Below are 20,372 nucleotides of genomic sequence, written 5' to 3'. Positions count from 1 at the left end.
CTGATTTCAAATATAATAGGAGGAGAATTATATCTTCAGTAAGAGCTTAATTATTCTAAATTTTAAAAACTAACTTGAGCTGAATATCATCATGGTGTCAAATTCATTTCCCAGTCACAGAGAGGCCACAAACCATGCTCAAAGTAGTGGTGTACTGTCTTTAAATATATTGCATTTCTTACTCCAGAATTAAGTAGTGCTTTATGCTACTTTAACCTTCTGAACTCTCTGATAGCATCACCAGAAGCAGCAGATTACACTGAAGGGTAATTTTTACAAAGCACCCAATGACAACCACATGTTGGAGAGCACTGTCAAGTGAGCTTTTAATAAACACTGTCACTGGGTTGTGACAGCCTTGCTTCCTCTCCTGCACTGGAGCTCTGAGAGGCCAGGGCTGGGAGCCCTGCAGTGTTTGTGACTGAATACAGACTTCTTTGGCACCTGACTGCAGGGTCAGTTTAACAAAGCAAGGCCCTGATTTGAGAATGAAGCCAGCTTCAACCAGGGGACATCTCAACAAATTATTATGAAGGAAACAGCCAGGAGCCTTTAAAGACAAGCCTTCCTTTTTTTATTGCTCTTCATTAAGTTTTTACAGGCTTCAAGAAAAATAATTAAAAAACAACCTTTGAAGTCTATCACAAGGATGAGTAACTAACTACATAAAAAGTATCCTTAGCTTACCTTTAATAAAAAAATTCAAGACAACAAAATGAGGATGATGAAAGAAAAGGACTGCTAAAGCAGCCAGTAGAGAGCCAGCTGTCCTGTGGAGCAAACAGGACAGCATTAGACTGCAGCTCAAGGTCCTTGAACAGTGGGCTGGGTTTTGTGTGTTACTCATTCCCTCGCCGACTCTTTTTGTGACTTTTCTTAGATCTGAAACAGAAAAAACAAAAAGTCAATGCTGTAATATCTATCTTTTAATTCCCAAAGTGCACTTCAAAAATAAGCCAAGCCTTTACCTTTCAGGTGATTTGGAATGACTTCTGTGTCTGTGACTACGGTGATGCCCTGTGGGGTAAAAAGGCAGTAGTTATTTCCATTGCCACTGGAATTCTTTACTGTTTTGCTAATGCAGTCTGCTTCTAGTGACCAAGTGTGCTAGACATTGCCAGAACAACCCTAGCTTTAACCAGGCACTCACATTAACCTCCTGGCAAGTATCTGAAAACTTACTCAAGACAATTTTGCATCCATTGAAGGAGTTCCCCAGCTCTGCTTTCATGTGAGCAGCAGTTTTATCAGCCAGATTTAACCCCTGTGCTACCACCTTGATACGGTGACAAATGTTTCTTGCAGTGGGTGTGCTGCTGATGAAGACTTGCCAGAGTTATTCTGGAAGTGGCAGAAGTACCTGGAGATTTAGATCTTGATCTGTGGCGCCTCTCCCGGGATCTGCTCCGGTGCCGTCTCGGGCTCTTGCTGCGATGCCGCTCCCGGCGCGGGGATGGGCTGAGGAAAGGCAGCTTCTAAGAGAGCTGTACCACAGGGGCACACTGCTCACTTAAATAACAGAATTAAAGAGTACCTTCTTCTCTTCGGAGAGCGGCTGCGCCTGCAATTGGGGGAGAAAAGCGAAAAGTCACTAAAAATCTTTAGCAGAACAGCTTTTTCATTTCCTACATCCTTCAGCAACAACACCAGGGCTTTTACTTCCCATGAGTGCTTAAGACTGGACCATGCACTGAGCAAGAGTTTAGCGATGACTATTTCCTAGTTTGGTATCAGTAAGAGCAATTAATAGGATTTTCTCTGCAGCCTCTGGCTTACATGAAAACAAAGCTCTTGGTTCTCCTTAACATCTTCACTGTATTGTCAAATTTAGCTGAAGTTGGCCAGCAAGTTCAGGAGTTAAGAGAATGACTGGAGAAAGAGGCAGAGGGGTTGACAGTGGCTGTGCACTGCAACTCCTCACTGCAGGAAGTGCTGAAGGAACTGGGAGGTGTCAGAGTTCTGGATGCACTGCCACCTTCACTGCTGTGCTCCAGCTGCCTGCAGCACAACAGGTAAAAACAGAGGTGAAGGAAGAGTGCCCTCACCTCCTTGGGGAGCGGCTCCGGCTCCGCCGGTACCGCACCACCGGGGACCGGCGGGGCTTGTCCAGGTCCCTGTAGCCCCTTCTGCGGTGGTCAGGAGATGGGATCCGTTCCAGCTGTAAACAACGGGGGAAGATCTGTAAGTCCTGTTTCAGCAAGGTTTTGTGCTATCAATAAAGACTTCTGAACAATGGATATTGTAAAATTCAGGCAGCCAAGCTTCCCCATTCCCGAGTATTTCTTATTCAGGAGTGAGTGGTGCTGCCCAAAACTGCCAACTGGAAATCAAACAACCACTTCTCGTAGTGTTGGTTCTCAAAAAGTACAGCAGCACTGACTGATGGCCACAGGTCCTTCCACCATCACCTTTAGTTCTCTCCATTACATATGCATATAAATCAATTGTTCTAAATAAGCTTAACACAGAGCAGACAAGATTTGTGGAATTCAAGAGATGGGAAAACATGGCAACCTGACAGTTGCTTCAGGGTCCAAGTTCTAACAAGCTGCTTATAGAAAATACATTATGAGGGGAGGTAAGAGCTGCCAGCAGCCTCCTGGTGCCTCCCCTGAAATATTTGTCATAGGCCATGAAGTGTCCTGAAGGGCTTCAGCTTCAGCTACTCCTTTCCAAAACAGTTCATCAAACAATTCACCAACCTTTTCATCTTCTTCTTCCTCCTCCTCACTGGATTCTACATCATCCATGTCTTCCTCCAGAGCACTAACACGAGGCTCAAGTTGCTCAGCTTCTTCCAGAACATACCGTTTCTAGAAGAAATTGCAACTTCATTCCACATAACCCAATAAGAACAAACACCTAAGGAGGCAACCATAGCTCACACAAGCCAGCAGCCAGTCCAGCTACTGGACTTGGTGCAGTCAGGAATTCCATAACCATCCACACTTCCAACCTGCAGTCGAGGCAGGATGATGTCGCAAACACGTTCCTCATGGAGCAGCTCATCAATAAATTCATCCACGTGCATCAGCTCAAATTCTGGGGGTGAAAAATAGCATTTAAGAGACTAAAATTAACACCGGAGACTGAAGTAAAGACGCAAACACTTCAGACAACTTATGTCAACAAGTTATGCCACAATTTCAAAGATTTATGTTGCTAAATAGACATAGGAGTGTTTACCCCCGTTTCTGTTCTGACTTTTGATTTTCCGGTAGTCGTTGTAGAGCGGTTCCAGGTACTTGTAGCAGTCGATGGCAGTGCCCGTCAGCCTCATGTACAGTGCTCCAAGCATTCGGACATACCTGCAAAGGAAACCTTGCCATGGAGCTCAGCTTCCTGCACACTTAGCAGTCTGCATAAAAAAGAGTTTTTTCCCTCAAGTTTCTGAGGAAGATCAGTTCACGGGCCAGAATACACAACCATTTAGATTTGCTCCACCACTTCCTCAATACTATTAAAAACAGAATACACTTTGTATACATAATATCTGTAAGGGGGCATTATCCCTAACAAAAAAAAGTACTGAAGAAAAAGTAATTAACATGAATGCCTTAATGCAGCTCATTTCAAATACCTCAAGCAGAGGTTTATTACAACAGAGAGCACATGCCACAAAGATGAGCCCTTCCAACAGGCCAGCAAGGAGAGCAGTCTTAAAAGCAAGAAGAAAAGCTTGGTTTTGAGCAAGCCCAATTTGTCAGGGCACATTGAGAACTAAACCCTGCACTGAGGTTTCCCTGGCTGGTTTGGGCACTTCCCCTCGGTACAACAACCTCAACAAGGGGAAAAAAAAAAAAACAAAAAAAAACCAACAACCCACCACCAAAAAACAAACACACTACAACTTACTTGAAGTCTTCGTTTTTTATGAACTCCACGATGATGTCCTTCTCGGGCTGGATCTGCAGCATCTTCAGCGTCAGGCACAAGAAGGGCGTGGGTTTAATGTTGCCTCCATAGACGCCCCCCACGTACTTCAGCTCCATGGCCTTGTCCACCACCAGCTCGGCTGCGAGAGGGACGGGCCGGGCCGTCAGCGCGGGCTCCCCCGGGCCCGGCCCGGCCCGGCCTCCCGCCCGCCATACCCGTGAGGCCGAAGCATTCCTCCTTCCAGTACTTGGACTCGTAGATGCGCGTGCGGATGATCTTCTCCACCAGGTACTGCGGGTTGGTGCCGTGGATGCTGTGCGCGTCCTTCACCGTGCGGTTGGCCATGGCTCAGCGCCGCTCCGAGCTCGCCCCGCCGGGCCCCGCTCCCCTCAGGGCCGCTTCCGCTTCCGCCTGCGGGGCGGAGCCGCCGCCGCCTCCGCGGGCCCCGGCGCGGCCATGGCGGGGCCGCGCCTCCGCCCGCCCCGCGCGCGCGCGCTCCGCCGGGGGCGGGGCTCCGCTGGCGCTTTGGCGCGAAGTTCCACCGCGGCGCTGAGGGGACGCGGTGAGCGGGGCCGGGAGGGGCTCGGGGCACAAAGCGCTCCCGCTGCGGGCGGCCGGGACGGGGTGCCCGGGGAGCGTGGGCACTCGCCCTCGCTAGAGATATCCCAGAATGGTCCGGACGCGGTCCTGTGCGGTGTCCCTGCTGGAGCGGGGAGATGGGAGCGGGTAGACCGCTGTGGTCTGTTGCAGCCTCCCTGGCTGTGTGAGGCGATCGGGCCGGTCGGGGGCCGTGTGGGGGCTGAGTGAGGCGCTGTGCGGGCTCGGTGGCTCTGTGGTGCCCCGGAGCCCCTCGCTGTCCCGCCCGGCCCCTCGGCCGCCATGTGCCGCCGGGCTGGGGCGGCCAGCGGCGCCGGGGCTGTGTGGGGCTTTTCCCCGACTTTCCAGGCGAAAATCCTTACTTAGGAGGGGAAAAAAAAATAGTAATTAAAAACTAAAACGAAACCAGAAGCATTGAGCGAAAGCGAAACGTCGGTGACGGTCTCGGGCAGTTCGGTGTCCCCAGGGCGGCCCCGCCATGGCCGTGAGGGCCGGGGAGCCGCGGGGAATGGAAAAGGAATCCGAGAACAAGTCGCTCCTAAATATCTTCCTTTTCTCCTCATCCCTCGGGGAGGGGCGTCTGGGCTTTGGGGAAGGTGGGTTTCTTTGTATCAACTACCGTTCTTAGTGTACGCCGAAAGAATTGAGAGCAATTCTATGTATCTTCCCATCTTTCTTTTTTTTTTTGTGTTTTGTTTCTTTTTTTCGTTTTTTTTTTTTTTTTTTTTTTTTTTTTGGGGGGGGGGTTTTGTTTTTGTTTTTTTGGGGTTTTTTTTTTGTTTTTGTTTTGTTTTAAATAATAATCAAAAAGTATTTGTTTATTTGTTTTAGCTTTTCTTTGGGAATCATGAACACCAGGCAGCAAAGCAAACTTATCTACTCCTGGTATGGAGAACCCCTGGCTTCAGACAGAAAACTGAGGACTTCCCAGTACAAGTAAATAACATTTATTTCTGTTTTGCTAAGGGAAACTTAATAGATGTTTCTTTACCTTTCTGACATCATTTAAGTTAACATGGCAGCCCGTGACAATATGAGTAAGGTTTTGAGCGTTTTATTGTGACACTGTATGTATTAAGCATTAATCTCTTGAATTATAAACTGTATAGTGTATAAACAAAAACATTTAATCAAATCTGTAAATAAGTTTTAACTAACTGAACAACACATGAAAGCTTCTAATCAGGGAATTTGTAAGCATTGCAAGAAGGGGCATAACTAACTGTAAAGTTGACAGGACATCAGGCTTAATGAAATGTGAATTATGAAGACTGAAGTTCTTTTAATCTTCTTGTGTCTGTCACTTTCTAGAGGGATCCTTATTACATCAGAAAGCAGCAAAACAGAAACCTGTATACAGCTTGGGGACTTTATTTTAGTAGAAGGGGTGAATGCAGATCAGCCTTATGTGGCACAGCTCGTGGGCTTATATGAAGATGGTAAGAGAACTAAAAACTTACATTCTGTGTGGGAAATTTTAAAATGTTTTAAAGTTACCTTTTTCATGGGGATGTAGTTAGCATTAACAGTATGTCACTGGCCTAATTTATTAAGAAAATCAAGTTTTGGTAATCATTGCATCTGTATTCACATGCTCCCCAAAATGTTTGGGACTGATGGCTAATTTCAGTTACATTTGATACATAAATGGAAATGTAAGCACATTATAATTTTTACAGTCTTTTTAAGTAATTGTCTAATTTTAAAGCAGTAGTCCTTGAGGAAAGCAGTCTGAGCTCAGGCTTTATTTAGAGATTGGAGAATCCAAATGGAGCAAGAGCACTGCTGCCCTGAAATTTGCATCTCATTAGACATCAGTCAATTTTAACAATAAAGTACAAGGTTGAATAAATGGGACTCGTTACTTCTGTCCCTTGTATAAATACTTGTTTATACAGAGACAGATGTGAAAAGATAAATCGTGGGAGGTGGGTGATACAAAAATTGTGTGAGTCTGAATTGGAAGCTACTCATTGGCTATATCTGATTCTTTTGAGCAGCTTTTGTTCTTTTTTGTGCTGTAATAGTAATACTTTGAGGGCTTTTAATCTTCTTTACCTTTTTAAAAACACATAAGTACACATAATTCCATCTTATTTATTTACTAATGCACTTTTTTTGTAGCACAGCTGAATATTCTTTTCATGCTGGAACGAAGCCCATGAAACTTCCTTAAAAACAAGATATTTCATAGCAATTTTCCCTGGTTTGTCAGCCAGTGAAAAAAGTGTTTCAGGCTTCTGAAAGTACAATGGCACTACAAATAACGTCCTGAGATTTCTCACTTCTCCTTTTATGCCACTGCTTTTAGTTAGGGTTTGAGGAGATCACATATAAGGAACCTCTTTGTTTGTGGTAGGGAGCTGCTGGTCTGGAGCTGGGCTCCAGGTGTTCTTGTGACTGAGACCCTGTGCAGTGTTACCTTAGCCCTTAAAATTCTCAACTCTGGCATTTTAATTTAGCTTAGAAAGTGGGACTTGCAGTCTCTTATTAGGTGCTTTCTCACCTGTGTCCAGGGAGGATTTCTGCCTTGGCTGGAATTTTAGCTAAGGTCTGGCACTATCCACAGTGAAATTCTGATGTTCCCTGACTTGCTCTCCTTGTTGCAGGTGCCCAGCACAAACATGCAGTTGTGCAGTGGTTCTGTCGTTTGGAGGAGATACCTCAGAACAAACGGAGGCTGCTTAAAAGAGAGATTTCTGCCCAGGAGGTGTTTTTTGATCAGGTTCATGGCTATGACAATGACATAGCTGCAGAGACCATTATTAAAAGCATCATGGTATGTACTGCAGCCCTTCTGCACAGCGAGGGAAGAAAGAGACAGCAACAGCCCTGTAGTGTTAATTAGAAACTAAGAGTTGCAGTAATAAGATCTGTGAATAGAAAATAGCTGAATTCTAAATTAACAGTAAACATTAATGTATGTGTGTTTTGATATTTCCTGTTTTTGCAGGTAACACCACTACATTTGGGTGAGGAGCTGCCTATTATGACACTAAACAAGCAACAAACTTTCTATGTCAGACAGTCTTGGGATGGGAAGTGCTTTAAGATTTTGTCCCCAGACACATTCTCTAAGCTGAAAGAAGCTAACAAGAAAAGAGGTGTCATCACAAACTCCTCAAAAGAGTTTATTCCTTCTGACATCCTTACACCTGTGAAAAAAGAGACGGAGAGTGTTGTTCGGAGTGCCACAAAGCCAAAAAACGCTGATATGGAAATAGAATCCAGACATTCCACTTCCAAGTCCTCCCTTGCCAAGGAGAGGCATTCTCAAAGGGTGGCTAGTAATGACATCAAAACCCCAACAGCAAGGAAGAAGCTGGAGTTAAACAGTATGTATATGGCAATATTCTGTTCGTTCAGTGGTTCTGTATGTGCTTTGTGCTCCTCCCTTTTGGCCAGTTCAAACTATTGTAACATTCAACTTCAATATTTTTGACTGCCTTGTTCAGGCTTTGGGATCAGCCCAAGCCTTGTAGGCACATCACTTGTTTGTGTTGTCTGTTGTTTCAAGCACTCTGCTGCTGCTGCAAATGCTTTATTTGTATCTGATAAATCTAAATGAAAGTGCTTGTTGACTGAAATGCTACCAAGCAGCCTCAGCTGACCTCAGAACGTCCCCCTTTCTTTAATCTTCTGACTAATTGTGTACTAAAATGTTTACATTGAGCTGGTTGAATAAGCACATTTGATCCTGTGTAACATGCAGTGTTTTCAACATGGAACCTGTAAGTGATGGAGGTGGATTAGAAAACTGAAAAAAATTTTTTTTATCTTCCTTCTGTTTAGTAGTTTTTTTAGAGCAAGTGCCTTCTAGTGATCCAGTTCCTTGTTCCCAGAGTGAAGTGTTCCATTTCCTTTCATTTAAACGACAGTCAGCTGTTCCATGTCTTCTGAAAGTTGTTAACCCAACCAGCCATATTGAAGCCTGACAAAAGTTCATTTTCTGTTCATTTCTAGGTCCCACAAGATCCAAAGGCAGACTGCTGGGATGTGAAGTTCTGGGTCTTTTGGATGATGACTGTGATGCCATAGCACCATTAGAACCATCAGCCCCTAAAAGAAAAGTGAAATTCACAAGTGAAATTCTAGGCTCACCACCAAAGATCCCCTGCAGCAGTGATAAATCCAAGCCAGCACCTGAGGCTGCAGAGCACCGTCAGAGGTCCAGTGACACCATACGATTGTCCCCCTACACTAAGGTCAAAGATTTCTCTGAAAAGGACAGGACTCTTCATGAGAAAGATGATGTCCTATTATCGTAAGTGACAGCGTTTTTATCATTGTTTTTCTATGGGATTTCTGTTCCTATGAAGCTCTCTTAAAACACATTTATGGAAGACTTCTGGAGAGAAAAGCAGGTGAAGTCTTTGCACGTGCCATGTTGTGCCTGTTGAGATCAAGGAGAGAAGGGGGAGAGCCTCAGCAGTGACAAGTGCACTGTGATGAAGCTTTAGGAAATGTTACTTGGAGGTGAATGAATGATCAGGGAGATCAAAAGAGCACTTGACTTTCCAGATGGAAAAGCAGTTCATGGTTCCAACAACAGGGAGATGATGTTGGAAATGGGAATGGTGGGATGATATGAAAGGACACTGAAGCCATGTTGATGGTTGTTCTTGTGATGATTGTACCCATCAACATGGATAAAAATCCATTGCCCTGCACTCCATAATCAAGGCTCAGGTGTGCCTGACTTGTGACAAGTCTTGAGGGATGCTGGACTGTAGAAAGTGGTTTGATTTGCCTCAGGAGATTCTCATGAGAATGTATATTGTATGTATATAATTGTATGTATATTTGCGTGCTAATTTTTATGTAGGAAAGAAATGAAAGCCCAAAAAGCACAACTATACAAGTATATCTTTACACAGTCTTTAAAAATGGCATAAAGTGGGGGAGGAGAAGAATGGAACAGACTTTCTTGTGCGAAATGTTGCAAGAAGCCAGAAATCAGTCCTTTTCCTCCTTTCCAAGAGTAAAAATGTGGATGCAACAATGGAATTTTCACCTTTCTTTTTGTCACTAATTACATATAGCATAAAAATATTTACCTTTCATTGTTAAAGTAGTGACATTTCAGTAGTATTTACAGATCTTAAAAAACTTCCAAGAACTGTCGACAGACACTAAAAGCAACTGTAATTCATCATTTTGTACTTTGAACCCATAGGGAAGTTGTGTAGTAACAATAAAATGTTTCAGTGGCAGGGGTGAAGAAGGACCCAGGAAGACAAGCAAGAAATATCAAAACACACAGAGAAAAATACATTCCAAAGGACAAATCTAAGAGATGCCCAAAGGAAATAATTTTTTTCTTATCTTTCTCTTAAGAAAAAAATTAGGCAAAACCCCCACTTTTCAATAAAATAAAACCACTGCTGTTCTGAGCCCCTGACCCTTCAGTTTGGCAGTGCAAAATACAGCAAATATTTTGTTTTCCTTTGCAAAGATGTATTGAAGACACAGTGCAGGAGGGGGGAAATTGTGCTGCCAGCATCCATGCCATAGCCAATCTGTAAATAACAAATAAGAATTCATGCTGGATGGACAGTGGTAACAATTGAGCCTGAAGTTTGAAAGGCCTTCTCTGTGTCTTTGCAAGTGTGATGCAAAGAGAGGGAATACAACCAGCTTTGTTTTCTTTCTTTCCAGTTTAGTTGGATGTCAGAAACCGAGCAGCGAGATCCCTGTGCTGACCCCTCGTTCTCACAGAACATGTGCACAGAAAACCAGTGCTCTCATTGCAGAGCAGATCAGGTAAACCCTGCAGCCATGATCTCCTGCTCACATTGCTCTTGAGAGCTTGAAGCCTTGAGAGCTTGAAGCCTTGAGAGCTTGTCTGGCTTAATATTGAAATGCAAATGGTTCTAGAAGCACAGCTTAATTGCAGCTTGAGTAAAAACTGGTTTGTGTTCAGAAACATAAAGGTGACTCATGGTGTTCTTCAGAAAACTGACTTCCCTTAAACCAGTCTGTTAAAAAGCCACGGAAAATTAGCAGCTGAAGTAGAAAATGTTTTGGCTTGCTGATTACAAGAACTACAGAAAAAGCTGAAAGTGAACAAATGTTGCTCTGTTATGTGTAGACTAGTATGGATTTTTTTAAAGCTTAAATCATTTCTGTTTCTCATAGAATGTTGGGTGAGGAAGATTTGTCATCTGGCTCTGACAGTTCCTACTCTTCAAGTAGCGAGGAAGAGGAGGAGGATGATGATGATGATGTGCCCTGTACACCAGAAAAAACTCCTAAATCTAGCAAAATATTCAGCACCCCAAAATCTTCAAGGAAGTCAGCAGTTCACACTCCTGCAAAGACACCAAAGAAAACTGTAAGGTTCCACATAGAAGAGCTATTTTTATTATTTCTGAGCCAGTTATTTGAATGCTTGAAGCCTGTGTACCAGAGTAAAGTATCTGAATCCCTTAGCTTTTTGTGAAGGATTATCTGGATTAATTTAATCTTTGATATGAGTAGGTTATGAAAATATATAAACCGTTTGCATGTTGTCAATATTGTTACAATATTGATCAGAAAACTGTAGGCTTAACAGGGAAATTACTGGCTTGGATGCTGTTTCTTAAGAACCAGATCATTCTGTTATGCAGCACTTCAGAAAAGGACTAAGAACTCAAAAATTCTTCAGACAGTTAAAAGGTGTAATTGTCACCACCCCCTTTGCAGTTTCCTTTTTCTCTTAGGAAGAAAACACCATAAGGCTTGTTGGTAATTCCCTGTGTAAATAGTTTTTCTCAGTTCATCTTGTGCTCTGGCATAAGTAATGTTTGGGCAACTCACATCCATGATTTGTTCCCAACAGAAATTGCTGTTTGTAGAAAATCTGCTTGAGGTTGTAAATTCTCTTTGCAGCCTTTACAGGGAACCCCCAGAACACCCCGGACACCCCGGAACGCAACTCCAGAAATTCCCAGGCGTGTCCAGGCAGCCCAGGAACCAGCCAGTGTGCTGGAAGAAGCCAGATTAAGGTAACCTCTGCTCAGGAAAATCAGCTTGATTTTGCATCAGGTGTGCAGAGCAGTAGGCTGTGCTGAAATGAGGAATGTCATCTTTGCCATTTAGAATAAAAGAGGTAAAAATGCATGGTGTTCTGATCCAAGAAGAGTATTTAATAATTTACAGTACAATATTAGATTTACAAATAATGGTTGTATTTACAATACTACTTTAGCAATTCCAAGTTATTTTAACCAGTCCATGCTAAGTTTGTCAGAATCAGTTATCTTTATTCTGTGCACCATTAGAAAACCAAGGATTCTCTCTGATTAGCTTTAGATTGTATAGGTACAATATTTGTCTCTTGGTGCATGAAAAAGCTTTACAGGTATCACTGAAGGTGTTCACAGTGGAAAAAAAAGGCATTCAGGACTATCTTTCAAACTGGATTTTAGTTCTGTTTGCTATAAGCAGGCTCTCCTGTTTTATCCTACCTCTGCCCAGACTTACTAATAGTTTGTGAATTAAAACAGATGGATCTTTATTGCTGCATAAATTATAAGCACATAGAGAGAGACTAGGCTGTTTCTTTTGGGATACTTGACATTGATGCTCAGGCTTAAAAGTATAAAAGAGAGATTAAAAAACTCCACATGGGAGCATCTGCCTGTTTGTTTGCATCAGTTCTTCAGAGAGAACAGCAATTTTAATTTTCTTTTTCTTTTCTTTTTTAATTCAAAGGCTGCATGTTTCTGCTATCCCAGAATCTCTGCCTTGTCGTGAGGAAGAATTCCAGGATATCTATAACTTTGTGGAAAGCAAACTTATTGATGGCACAGGAGGGTGAGTTTGGCAAGACTGTGGCCAAGATCACATCTGCTTATGGCATACCAGCAGTCAGATTGTATATTTTTACTTTATATTGATTACTTATATTTAAAAAGTTATCATCTTTTAAATTTCCTCATTCAGTTTTCCTGGTATTTTTCTTCCTTAACCAGTGTTGTGTGCAAAATAATAATAATATTCTACAGATTCAAATTAAAGACTAAATTATAGCTGGTCAGTTTTAGAAGTATGGAAAACTATTTATTAAAAAAAAAAGTAAATTACATTTATAAAATGTTTTAGGTTGTTAATTGCTTCAGTAATAATAAAAATCCTCATGATCCTCCACAGTGCTATGTGCCCCAGCTTGCAAATAAAGTCAGATGTAGGCAGTTGCCTGAAGAGTCAGTATTCAAGACTGGTGTCAGAGGTCAGGAATTCCAGCTCATTAATCCCAAGAGTGTTACCATTTTGCTCAGGCTGCTGAAGAGGTGCTCTCCTTCTGCAGGTGCATGTACATTTCTGGAGTGCCTGGAACAGGTAAAACTGCAACTGTTCATGAAGTAATTCGGTGTCTTCAGCAAGCTGCAGAAAATGAGGAACTGCCCCCATTCCAGTTTGTGGAGATCAATGGCATGAAGCTGACAGACCCTCACCAAGCCTATGTGCAGATACTAGAGGTAAGTAAAGCGTTTTCAGTGGCTCCTGGCTTTGAAAGAAAAGATGTTACACTTTCCCATCACATCCTTAATATGTTACAGTGTCCAAAGCACTTATCAGTACTTCCCAGTCCCTCCAAGAGACTGGGTGCTTTTATCTTAGAGCTGGTTAGAAAATAATTAACTTAAGGCCTTAGCCAACACCTTGCATTGTTTTGCTTTCTGCTGCATAAGGGTAGCTGCTGAGAAATAGCTTGGTTTATTGCATCTACTCTTCTAAAAAAAATCTAAACCAGCTTTTTATATTTTCCTGTAGTGTAACTTTTCCTGCACATCTGCTTTAACAGCTACAAAGATGACCACTCTGAAAGTCAGTGTAACAGTAGAATAATTACTGAGGGGGTCTTTGTGATTAATTGGTCAGTCATAATAGTAATTCAGCTAAAGAGAGGCCATCACTGTCAACAAAGTGTATTTCTGATATCCATGACAAACCAGTCTGCAGTATCCATCTGGGACTACTGACTGTGCTTGTGTTGTATGGGTGGGAATTAATCTTCTGAGGACTGGATTAAGATCACCCAATAGGAATTAGACAGTAACTGCTCAAAAGCTTTCTCAGTCTAGGCTAACTTTAAACCAGTGACCTGGAAACTAAATGGTTTCCTGAAGCATCTGTTCCATTTTTGTATAAACTTCTGCTCCATTTATTTAAGTTTGACATCATCTTTCTGAGCAGGGAGTGGCATACATTAGTGCTCTAGTGTCCCAGTCCTCATAGCTGGGAGTTAAATTTGCATATTTGCATCCTTTCCTCAAACCAGCTTAGACAGAGTCTTGCTGAGGGATTTGCTGAGGCCAGGCCTCTGTGTTTCTTTAGTATAGTGAGAGGCTTCCTGACAATTACCTTATTTCATGGTAGTGTGAATGTATTTTAACATCCTTTGTTCTTGTCCCATTCAGCATAAAATCTAAAAATGAATAAAGAATAGGCCTTTGGAAGTACAATCTGTTGCCCCCTACTAGTCCTGAACTCTAAGGCAGCCTAGTGAAATATCCTTTAGGGGAGTACAAAGTCACATGAACTATGTGCTTCTCCAATTCCTTCTGCTTCAGCTACTGTCAAAGAACCCTTCATAAGAGCTAGGCTGCTGCTGCTCTCCTGATTGCTGCACGTTGAGATCCAGTTTGCTGATGTTTCTTTCTTTGCATGACTGAAGCAAATTCTGGAGCTTCCCTTCTGCAGTTACCTCAGTGCTGTAGGAAAGTGAAGGCACTGGAAGCCCTGGACAGATGAAAGAGATAAGGCTAAATACCTGGGTGGAGTAAGAGTTCATTTCCACCACAGCAGCTCAGCTCTGTGGTATGTTGGATACTCAGCTCCAGAGCTGCAGGATCAGGGTTCTCTGGGATTCAACTCCTTTCTGTGACTGATTTGCACTGTCCTGACTGAAGTGGAAACATTAAACAGGTTATACATTAATCTTGTGCTCTGGCTTGTTTAGCAATTATCAAATCTTAGATTTACAAGATATTTTAGAAAATAAGTACAGTTTTCAAATGCAGTTTCCATTTGGCTTTATTGCTGGACTTTGCACTATGATGAACAATTGATTCAGCATCTGCAGTGTAATTTTGAAATGTCATGCTTTGATTACTGGGTATCTTTGGACTTGCAAGGGAAGAGGTAATATACAGTCAGCTGATCTGTTCTGCCACATAGTTGCAAAAGGTATTGCAGATATTTTTTTAGTTCACAGTTGAATAAATTTAATTATAGATCCTGCTGATGATTCATTAGAATTTTAATAGCAGTCCAAGATTACTCAAGTCAGGCTATTCTTCTCAGCTGACTTAGGTTTTCAGTAGGTGTGTGTATTCAGAGATACCCTAGAGATATGCTGGGTTTAGAGCCCTCTAGACTGGGTGGGTTCAGGATTTCTTTGTGATTCTAAGAGATATTGCAGAGAATTCTGTGGGCCTTTCTTTTTAGTTTGTTTCTCTTCTCCTTTATGGGCAGTTCTTGGTAGACCAGAATGTCTTATGAGCTACTTTCTCCTCTTTTTTACTCCCCCTTGGAAAAAATAACCACCAGGTGGTTGGTGTTGGTTATTAAGGAAAGACAAAATTGAATGGTGTCAAACTTGGTAATTCCAGGGGTTTGGTGTGATGAACCTGCAATGTTTATTCAATCCTTGTGCAGTTCTTGACAGGTCAGAAGGTGACAGCAAACCATGCTGCAGTACTGCTGGCAAAGCTGTTCAGTACACCTGGACCAAAGAGGAAGACCACAGTGCTGGTAGTGGATGAGGTGAGACAAAGAATCCTTTGTTTACTTTCCTCAAAGGATTGTAAGTTTTTGGTGGATGGAAAATTATGCATGCTTTGAGTGTATCACATGTGATGTAACAGGAATAGACTTAGAGAGGAGACACAAATAGTTCCTCTTACCTATTTAAATTCAGTTTCCTAAAAAGGCTGAGTATCCTGTTGCCATGTTCTCTGCCTTGGGTTTCATACTGGTTGTATATTTTGTTATTCCACAATAAGTTGTTTGTCAATTCTAAATACCAGGGGATTCAATTGTATTTTGTCTGGAAGCTGCTGCTTTTCCAGTGGGAAAACTCACAGAGAAATAAGTCACACCTAATTTTGAAAAACCTTTAATGTGCTATGTTCAGTAATAATCATATGCACTCTTATTTTTGCTGTAAGCTGATTCAAGTTCTCACTTGGAGGGTCTTTGAATCTTATTAGACGTACTGTTAGTATCACAGTAGTGTTTTAAAACTCCAGCTGTTTAACATTTACTGTTCAAGCATCCAGTAGGGCTGTGCTTTTCCAAAAGAGACTAGAGCCCTAATTCAGCAAATGCAGTCCTATTATTAGATGGATAAAGGAAAGGCAACAGGGACAGCTTATTCAGAATCATGTGAGAAATCTTCTGTGGCAGAGCTGGTTCTCAAACTCCCATCAGGTATTATAAATAAGAGGCCATTCCTTTTTCCAGTCTGATTCTTATCTTTTTATCTCTGCAGCTTGATCTGCTGTGGACCCGGAAGCAGAACGTGATGTACAATTTATTTGACTGGCCAACCCAAAAGCACTCCAAGCTCATCATCCTGGCCATTGCCAACACCATGGACCTGCCAGAGAGAATCATGATGAACAGAGTAGCAAGCAGGCTGGTATGTTCTAGCAGTTCTGTTGCTATGCCATAAAAGGAGAACAGATTCAATACTGGATGCAGTCAAAAGCAATCCAGGAGAAAAGTAGGATAGGTTATATCAGAAGCTGAACAATGTTTTTTATAATTCCCTTTCCAGAGGACTGATAATGAGCATATAAATCTAAGTTCAGGAGCCTGTTTGCTAATCAGGTATTATGCTGTGTACGTACACTATGTTCTTGTAAGAATTAAATAAATATATGGATGCCTTTTAAAATATTCTAAGATCTGGGTAATCAAATGCTGTGCTTCATGGTTAAGCTGCTTATTCTGGAGTTCAGAAGAATTCTCTTCTGGTTTCCCTTCCTCTTTCCCCTTTCATTCCAGGCACCTACTTACTTCTCTGTTTGCCATCATCAGTTGGTAGATTATACAAAGGTATCCAGCAAAGAAAATTGGATGCACTCTCCACTTGTTTTGAATATATTTTCCTAGGTCATCTCACCACGGCTCTGAAAAGTGGTTTGCAAAAACAGTGCTCTGTGCCTCTATCCTTCCATGACTCAAAAACAGCTCCACAGGGTGTGAATTGCTTTCCCCCACCCACTAAGCCCACTGCAGATCAGCTGAGTCCATACAGTCACAAGAGAAGTTTTGCATAAGAAATTCAAAACTCAGGTCTCCTGTAGGATGAAAGGCAGTGCACCATCTGTAACATAGATTGTCCTCATCTGAGGGCTGTTCTTATTGGCTTGAGCCAGAAGAGGGTTTTAATCCTTGGCTGATGGCTAACTTGAAGTCAACACACACATATACAGATTAGCTAAAGGAGACATTAATATTTTTCCACAGGTGCTGCTCTTATTGTATTAAAAAAATAACATGTAGATAGATGTAATCCAGATATTTTTGTATTGGGGAGCTCTCATTTGTTTAAAAGTTTTTATAAGAGAACTCTGAATTCTGATAACAGTTTCAATTTCACTTGCTCCTCAGGCCTTTCAGTGGGGAATCCAACCAGTGGTCCTCACTGAGTCACAGTTTTGTGGGTTTGTACATTTGTTTCACAAATGTGATTGATTAAAGCGTGTCACTCGGAGGGAAAGGATGTGAAAAACTAATTGCTCCTACCAGAAAAAGTAAAAGTAACCACACAGGCCATGCTTCAGCAGTTGAGAGTTTTCCAGCCCCACAAACCCTTCTCACTGTGTTGTGTCATTTGTTGTAGGGCCTCACCAGAATGTCCTTTCAGCCCTACACCTACAAACAGTTACAGCAAATCGTTTCATCCAGACTGAAGGGTGTGAAGGCATTTGAAGAGGATGCAGTTCAGCTGGTTTCCAGAAAGGTGAGTACAGAGCAGATGAGTGTTCTTCATGTTGCATCAGGTGAAAAGTGGGGGGACAGCAGGGAGAGTTTTGTAGCAGCTGTTGGGCCTGGTTCTGTGCTTGTGTTCTGTATTGGGGCACAATTAGGTCATACTTTATCCAGGGTATTTTCTCAGAAGACATTGCTAGAGCAGTGTCCCTGCTTTTTCCACCTACTCTGAGAAGGCAGCAGCATATTCCAGGAGCTGAAGGCATGACAAGAGTCGTGATGATGAGATGTCAGCTGTCTCCACTGTTTAACATAATGTGAGTCATTGGAGAATCCTGGAAAAGATAACATGCCAGTGGCAGTGGAAATAGCCTTATAAATTTTATTTCTCAAGATGTTCAGTGCCCTGTCATAATAGATAATACATGTTCTTGTTTGCAAGTCTCAATACACAGTTGTACAAAACATAAGTAATGCATTGGGGATCAATAGCTTCTGAAATTGAGATATATGCACTACTAATGTGTTAAATTAGCAGCTCTATATTAAAGTAATCTATTAAAATTATGTCAAAACATCCTACATCATTGTAGAATTAAAAAAAGAGTGAGTGCTCATAAATATGTCAGAAGTAAATACAAGCCTGTGTTTTGTTGTGAAGGAACCACCTCTCTGTAAGAATAATAGTGAGGGTTTGCAGACGCAATAATTGCAGTGTTTTTCTAGTATGAGTTTTCTTCAGAAATACAGAAATATACCTTGCAATTACATTTTCTACAGGGTTTCTCATTTTTGGCCCCAGCTGGGTTGTAGGGCTTTTGTATATAACCAGCATCTGCTGGGAAAACTATGCCAGTACTATATGTGTTGAATGTTCATAGCTTTATTAAAACTGTAAAGCACAATTGGGGTTTTAACAAGTATTCAGTTTCAGAAATTTCAGACACCTAAAAATTTTCAGGCACTTCTAACAGTAAATCGACAACCCTGAATATTTCTTTGAGACCTTCTAAAATTATTAGTGTACTCTTAAAATCAGTATTTTAATGAGTATAGAAAAACTGAGGTTTTTTGTGTCATAGCCACCCCTCCCCTTTTGCATGAGCCTGGATTATGTTAAAGGTCTTCACTGATAATTAAACTGATACTTCTGAAAGCTTTTGGTGTTGAAGTGAACTACTCACCTTTAATTTTTTTTTAACCTCTGACTTCTGTGTTACAGTAAAAAGTTCAGCCTTGAATTTATGATGAGCAGAGCAGGGTGGGGGTGTGGGAGATGCGGAGAGCTGCTTCTGTTGGTTTTGGTCAGCAAGCTTTGCTGTTCGGGATCTGGGATTGTAGTGAGATAGCCCAGAGATGCGTTGCTCTCCCACTGGGTGCTCAGGGTTGCTTTGTCTGTTGATTCTTGCTAAACTATGTCCCCAGCTGTTTGGAAGTGTTGTCAGCAGTGTGTCACGTTCCCTTGCAGGTGGCAGCGCTGTCCGGGGACGCCCGGCGGTGCCTGGATATCTGCAGAAGGGCCACGGAGATCTGCGAGCTGGCCAGGCACAAGAGAGCCCCGGACATTGTCAGGATGGCCCACGTGACTGAAGCCATAGATGAAATGTTCTCGTCACCATATGTCAATGCCATCAGGTAAAAAAGACTTCCTTTGCTTTTGTGTCCCTTTCACAGCACTAGTTTTTCACAAGCAGTGATTATGATGCCAGAGTTGCAGGCTGTGATACGATGGCCACTTGTGATATAAACTGCCCACCCTGCTTTTAAATATGTAGCTCCCAAGCAATTCACCTTCCAGTCTTCCTCCTGATGTTTCATGGTTCTGAACTTCACAAATGGATTTTTGTCTGTTTTGTTTTTTGACTCAGGAATGCTTCTTTGCATGAACAAATCGTCTTGAAAGCGATTTTGGCAGAGTTTCGCAGGGCAGGAGTTGAGGAGGCGACAGTTCAAGAGGTATGGGGTTTTTCTGTTACTGACACCAGTGATCTGGATCTCAAGGTGGTTTTAATTTTTTTGGCCTGCCTGTTAAAACATCTCATTCTTCTACCCTAACATGCTTTATAACAGGAAGAATCAAGGAGAAGCTGAAATGATCAGGCAACAGTCCAAGGAGGAAATCAACTGAAAGTTGATTCCAACTTGTGCACCACTGGTTTTCTTCATAGAGGCAGATATGTCACTGGTAGCTTGGTTTTTTTTAAGTAGACCCATAAAATACTGGGTGCCAGCAGAGCTGTGAAGACCCTGGAGCAGTCATGAGTAGTGTGGAAGCTAAATGCTAATACTCATAGAAAGATGTAATTCAGACATTTTTATAGCAAATTACAGCATCTAAACAGGCTGGAGCTATTTTATCTCCCCTCCCATGGATGTGGGGAAAGGCAGCTTCCCACTATGTCACCTTGTCACTCAGTTACAGCGGGCAGTAAAGATAACCTGTGTCCTTTTTCTCTTTTCCAACAGATCTACCGCCACTACGTGGCCTTGTGCAGGCTGGAAGGCCTGCAGAGCCCCTCGGTGTCAGAAATCATGGCAATTTGTTCCAGGCTGGGTGCCTGCAGGCTCCTGCTGGTGGAGGCCAGCAGTAAATATCTGCACATGCGGGTGCGACTGAACCTCAGCCAGGACGATGTCATGTATGCACTCAGGGAGGAATAAAGCAAAAGCGGTTTTATTGCTTTTAATATGTATAAATATTTTAAATACCATCTATTTTATTTTTTTTTAATTATTGATAAAATGGAATAGTGAAATGTATTTTTTTAAAAGGCTTTGCTTACTTGTTTGATGTGTGAAAGCACTCTTAATAATAAAGAATTAATTTCAAAGCATTTCAAGTATTTAAAACTACTTGTTTTTTAGAAGTATTTTTAAGTGCTAGTAGCTGGTCCCCTTGTAATTGAGGTACATGAACTTGGGATGGATAATTTGAAGATTATTTGCATCACTGGTGTTTTAAGGCTCAT

The 20,372-nt window shown here is 42.1% G+C and overlaps 3 protein-coding genes and 1 long non-coding RNA gene across 5 annotated transcripts; 1 reads left to right on the top strand and 3 right to left on the bottom strand.

Moving 5' to 3' along the window:
- Positions 1–551: 551 nt before the first annotated feature.
- Positions 552–4,275, bottom strand: PRPF38A (pre-mRNA processing factor 38A). Its single transcript, XM_064428876.1, has 10 exons — positions 4,092–4,275; positions 3,856–4,015; positions 3,187–3,308; positions 2,957–3,042; positions 2,703–2,813; positions 2,046–2,158; positions 1,535–1,561; positions 1,361–1,458; positions 969–1,017; positions 552–882 (listed from the first exon to the last, which is right to left on the bottom strand). The coding sequence occupies exons 1-10, from the start codon at positions 4,219–4,221 to the stop codon at positions 840–842; spliced, it is 939 nt and encodes a 312-aa protein (XP_064284946.1). The 5' UTR covers positions 4,222–4,275; the 3' UTR covers positions 552–839.
- On the bottom strand, positions 4,266–4,757 carry LOC135305517 (uncharacterized). The gene has a single exon (XM_064429278.1). The coding sequence runs from the start codon at positions 4,755–4,757 to the stop codon at positions 4,266–4,268; it is 492 nt and encodes a 163-aa protein (XP_064285348.1).
- On the top strand, positions 4,310–20,237 carry ORC1 (origin recognition complex subunit 1). Of its 2 annotated transcripts, none has more exons than XM_064428874.1 (17): positions 4,310–4,438; positions 5,305–5,409; positions 5,785–5,912; positions 7,083–7,252; positions 7,427–7,808; positions 8,437–8,737; positions 10,132–10,236; positions 10,612–10,807; positions 11,347–11,462; positions 12,172–12,273; positions 12,767–12,938; positions 15,121–15,228; positions 15,956–16,105; positions 17,315–17,434; positions 18,872–19,038; positions 19,272–19,359; positions 19,870–20,237. In XM_064428874.1, exons 2-17 carry the CDS (start codon positions 5,321–5,323, stop codon positions 20,062–20,064), a joined length of 2,589 nt encoding a protein of 862 aa, XP_064284944.1. In that variant the 5' UTR covers positions 4,310–4,438; positions 5,305–5,320; the 3' UTR covers positions 20,065–20,237. The 2 variants fall into 2 exon arrangements, with proteins under 2 accessions (XP_064284944.1, XP_064284945.1); XM_064428875.1 differs by lacking the exon at positions 4,310–4,438 and adding an exon at positions 4,925–5,069.
- On the bottom strand, positions 12,967–18,876 carry LOC135305342 (uncharacterized). The gene is made up of 2 exons (XR_010366558.1): positions 18,588–18,876; positions 12,967–17,738 (listed from the first exon to the last, which is right to left on the bottom strand). It is a non-coding gene; the product is annotated as an uncharacterized LOC135305342 (long non-coding RNA).
- Positions 20,238–20,372: the final 135 nt, after the last annotated feature.

The sequence above is a fragment of the Passer domesticus genome, chromosome 7, assembly GCF_036417665.1.
Source record: "Passer domesticus isolate bPasDom1 chromosome 7, bPasDom1.hap1, whole genome shotgun sequence".
Taxonomy (NCBI): domain Eukaryota; kingdom Metazoa; phylum Chordata; class Aves; order Passeriformes; family Passeridae; genus Passer; species Passer domesticus.
This window is presented reverse-complemented; position numbering and strand designations above follow the sequence as displayed.

What these genes read in the sequence shown, in the direction of transcription:
- PRPF38A (XM_064428876.1), bottom strand. Translation starts at nt 4,221, where the DNA reads ATGGCCAACCGCACGGTGAAGGACGCGCACAGCATCCACGGCACCAAC. An exon ending in AAGTCAGAACAGAAACGGGG is followed by an intron (nt 3,043 to 3,186) that starts GTAAACACTCCT and finishes TTTCACCCCCAG; the next exon opens with AATTTGAGCTGATGCACGTG. An exon ending in TCATCCTGCCTCGACTGCAG is followed by an intron (nt 2,814 to 2,956) that starts GTTGGAAGTGTG and finishes AATTTCTTCTAG; the next exon opens with AAACGGTATGTTCTGGAAGA.
- LOC135305517 (XM_064429278.1), bottom strand. Translation starts at nt 4,757, where the DNA reads ATGGCGGCCGAGGGGCCGGGCGGGACAGCGAGGGGCTCCGGGGCACCA.
- ORC1 (XM_064428874.1), top strand. Translation starts at nt 5,321, where the DNA reads ATGAACACCAGGCAGCAAAGCAAACTTATCTACTCCTGGTATGGAGAA. An exon ending in CTTATTGATGGCACAGGAGG is followed by an intron (nt 12,274 to 12,766) that starts GTGAGTTTGGCA and finishes CTCCTTCTGCAG; the next exon opens with GTGCATGTACATTTCTGGAG. An exon ending in ACAGAGTAGCAAGCAGGCTG is followed by an intron (nt 16,106 to 17,314) that starts GTATGTTCTAGC and finishes CATTTGTTGTAG; the next exon opens with GGCCTCACCAGAATGTCCTT.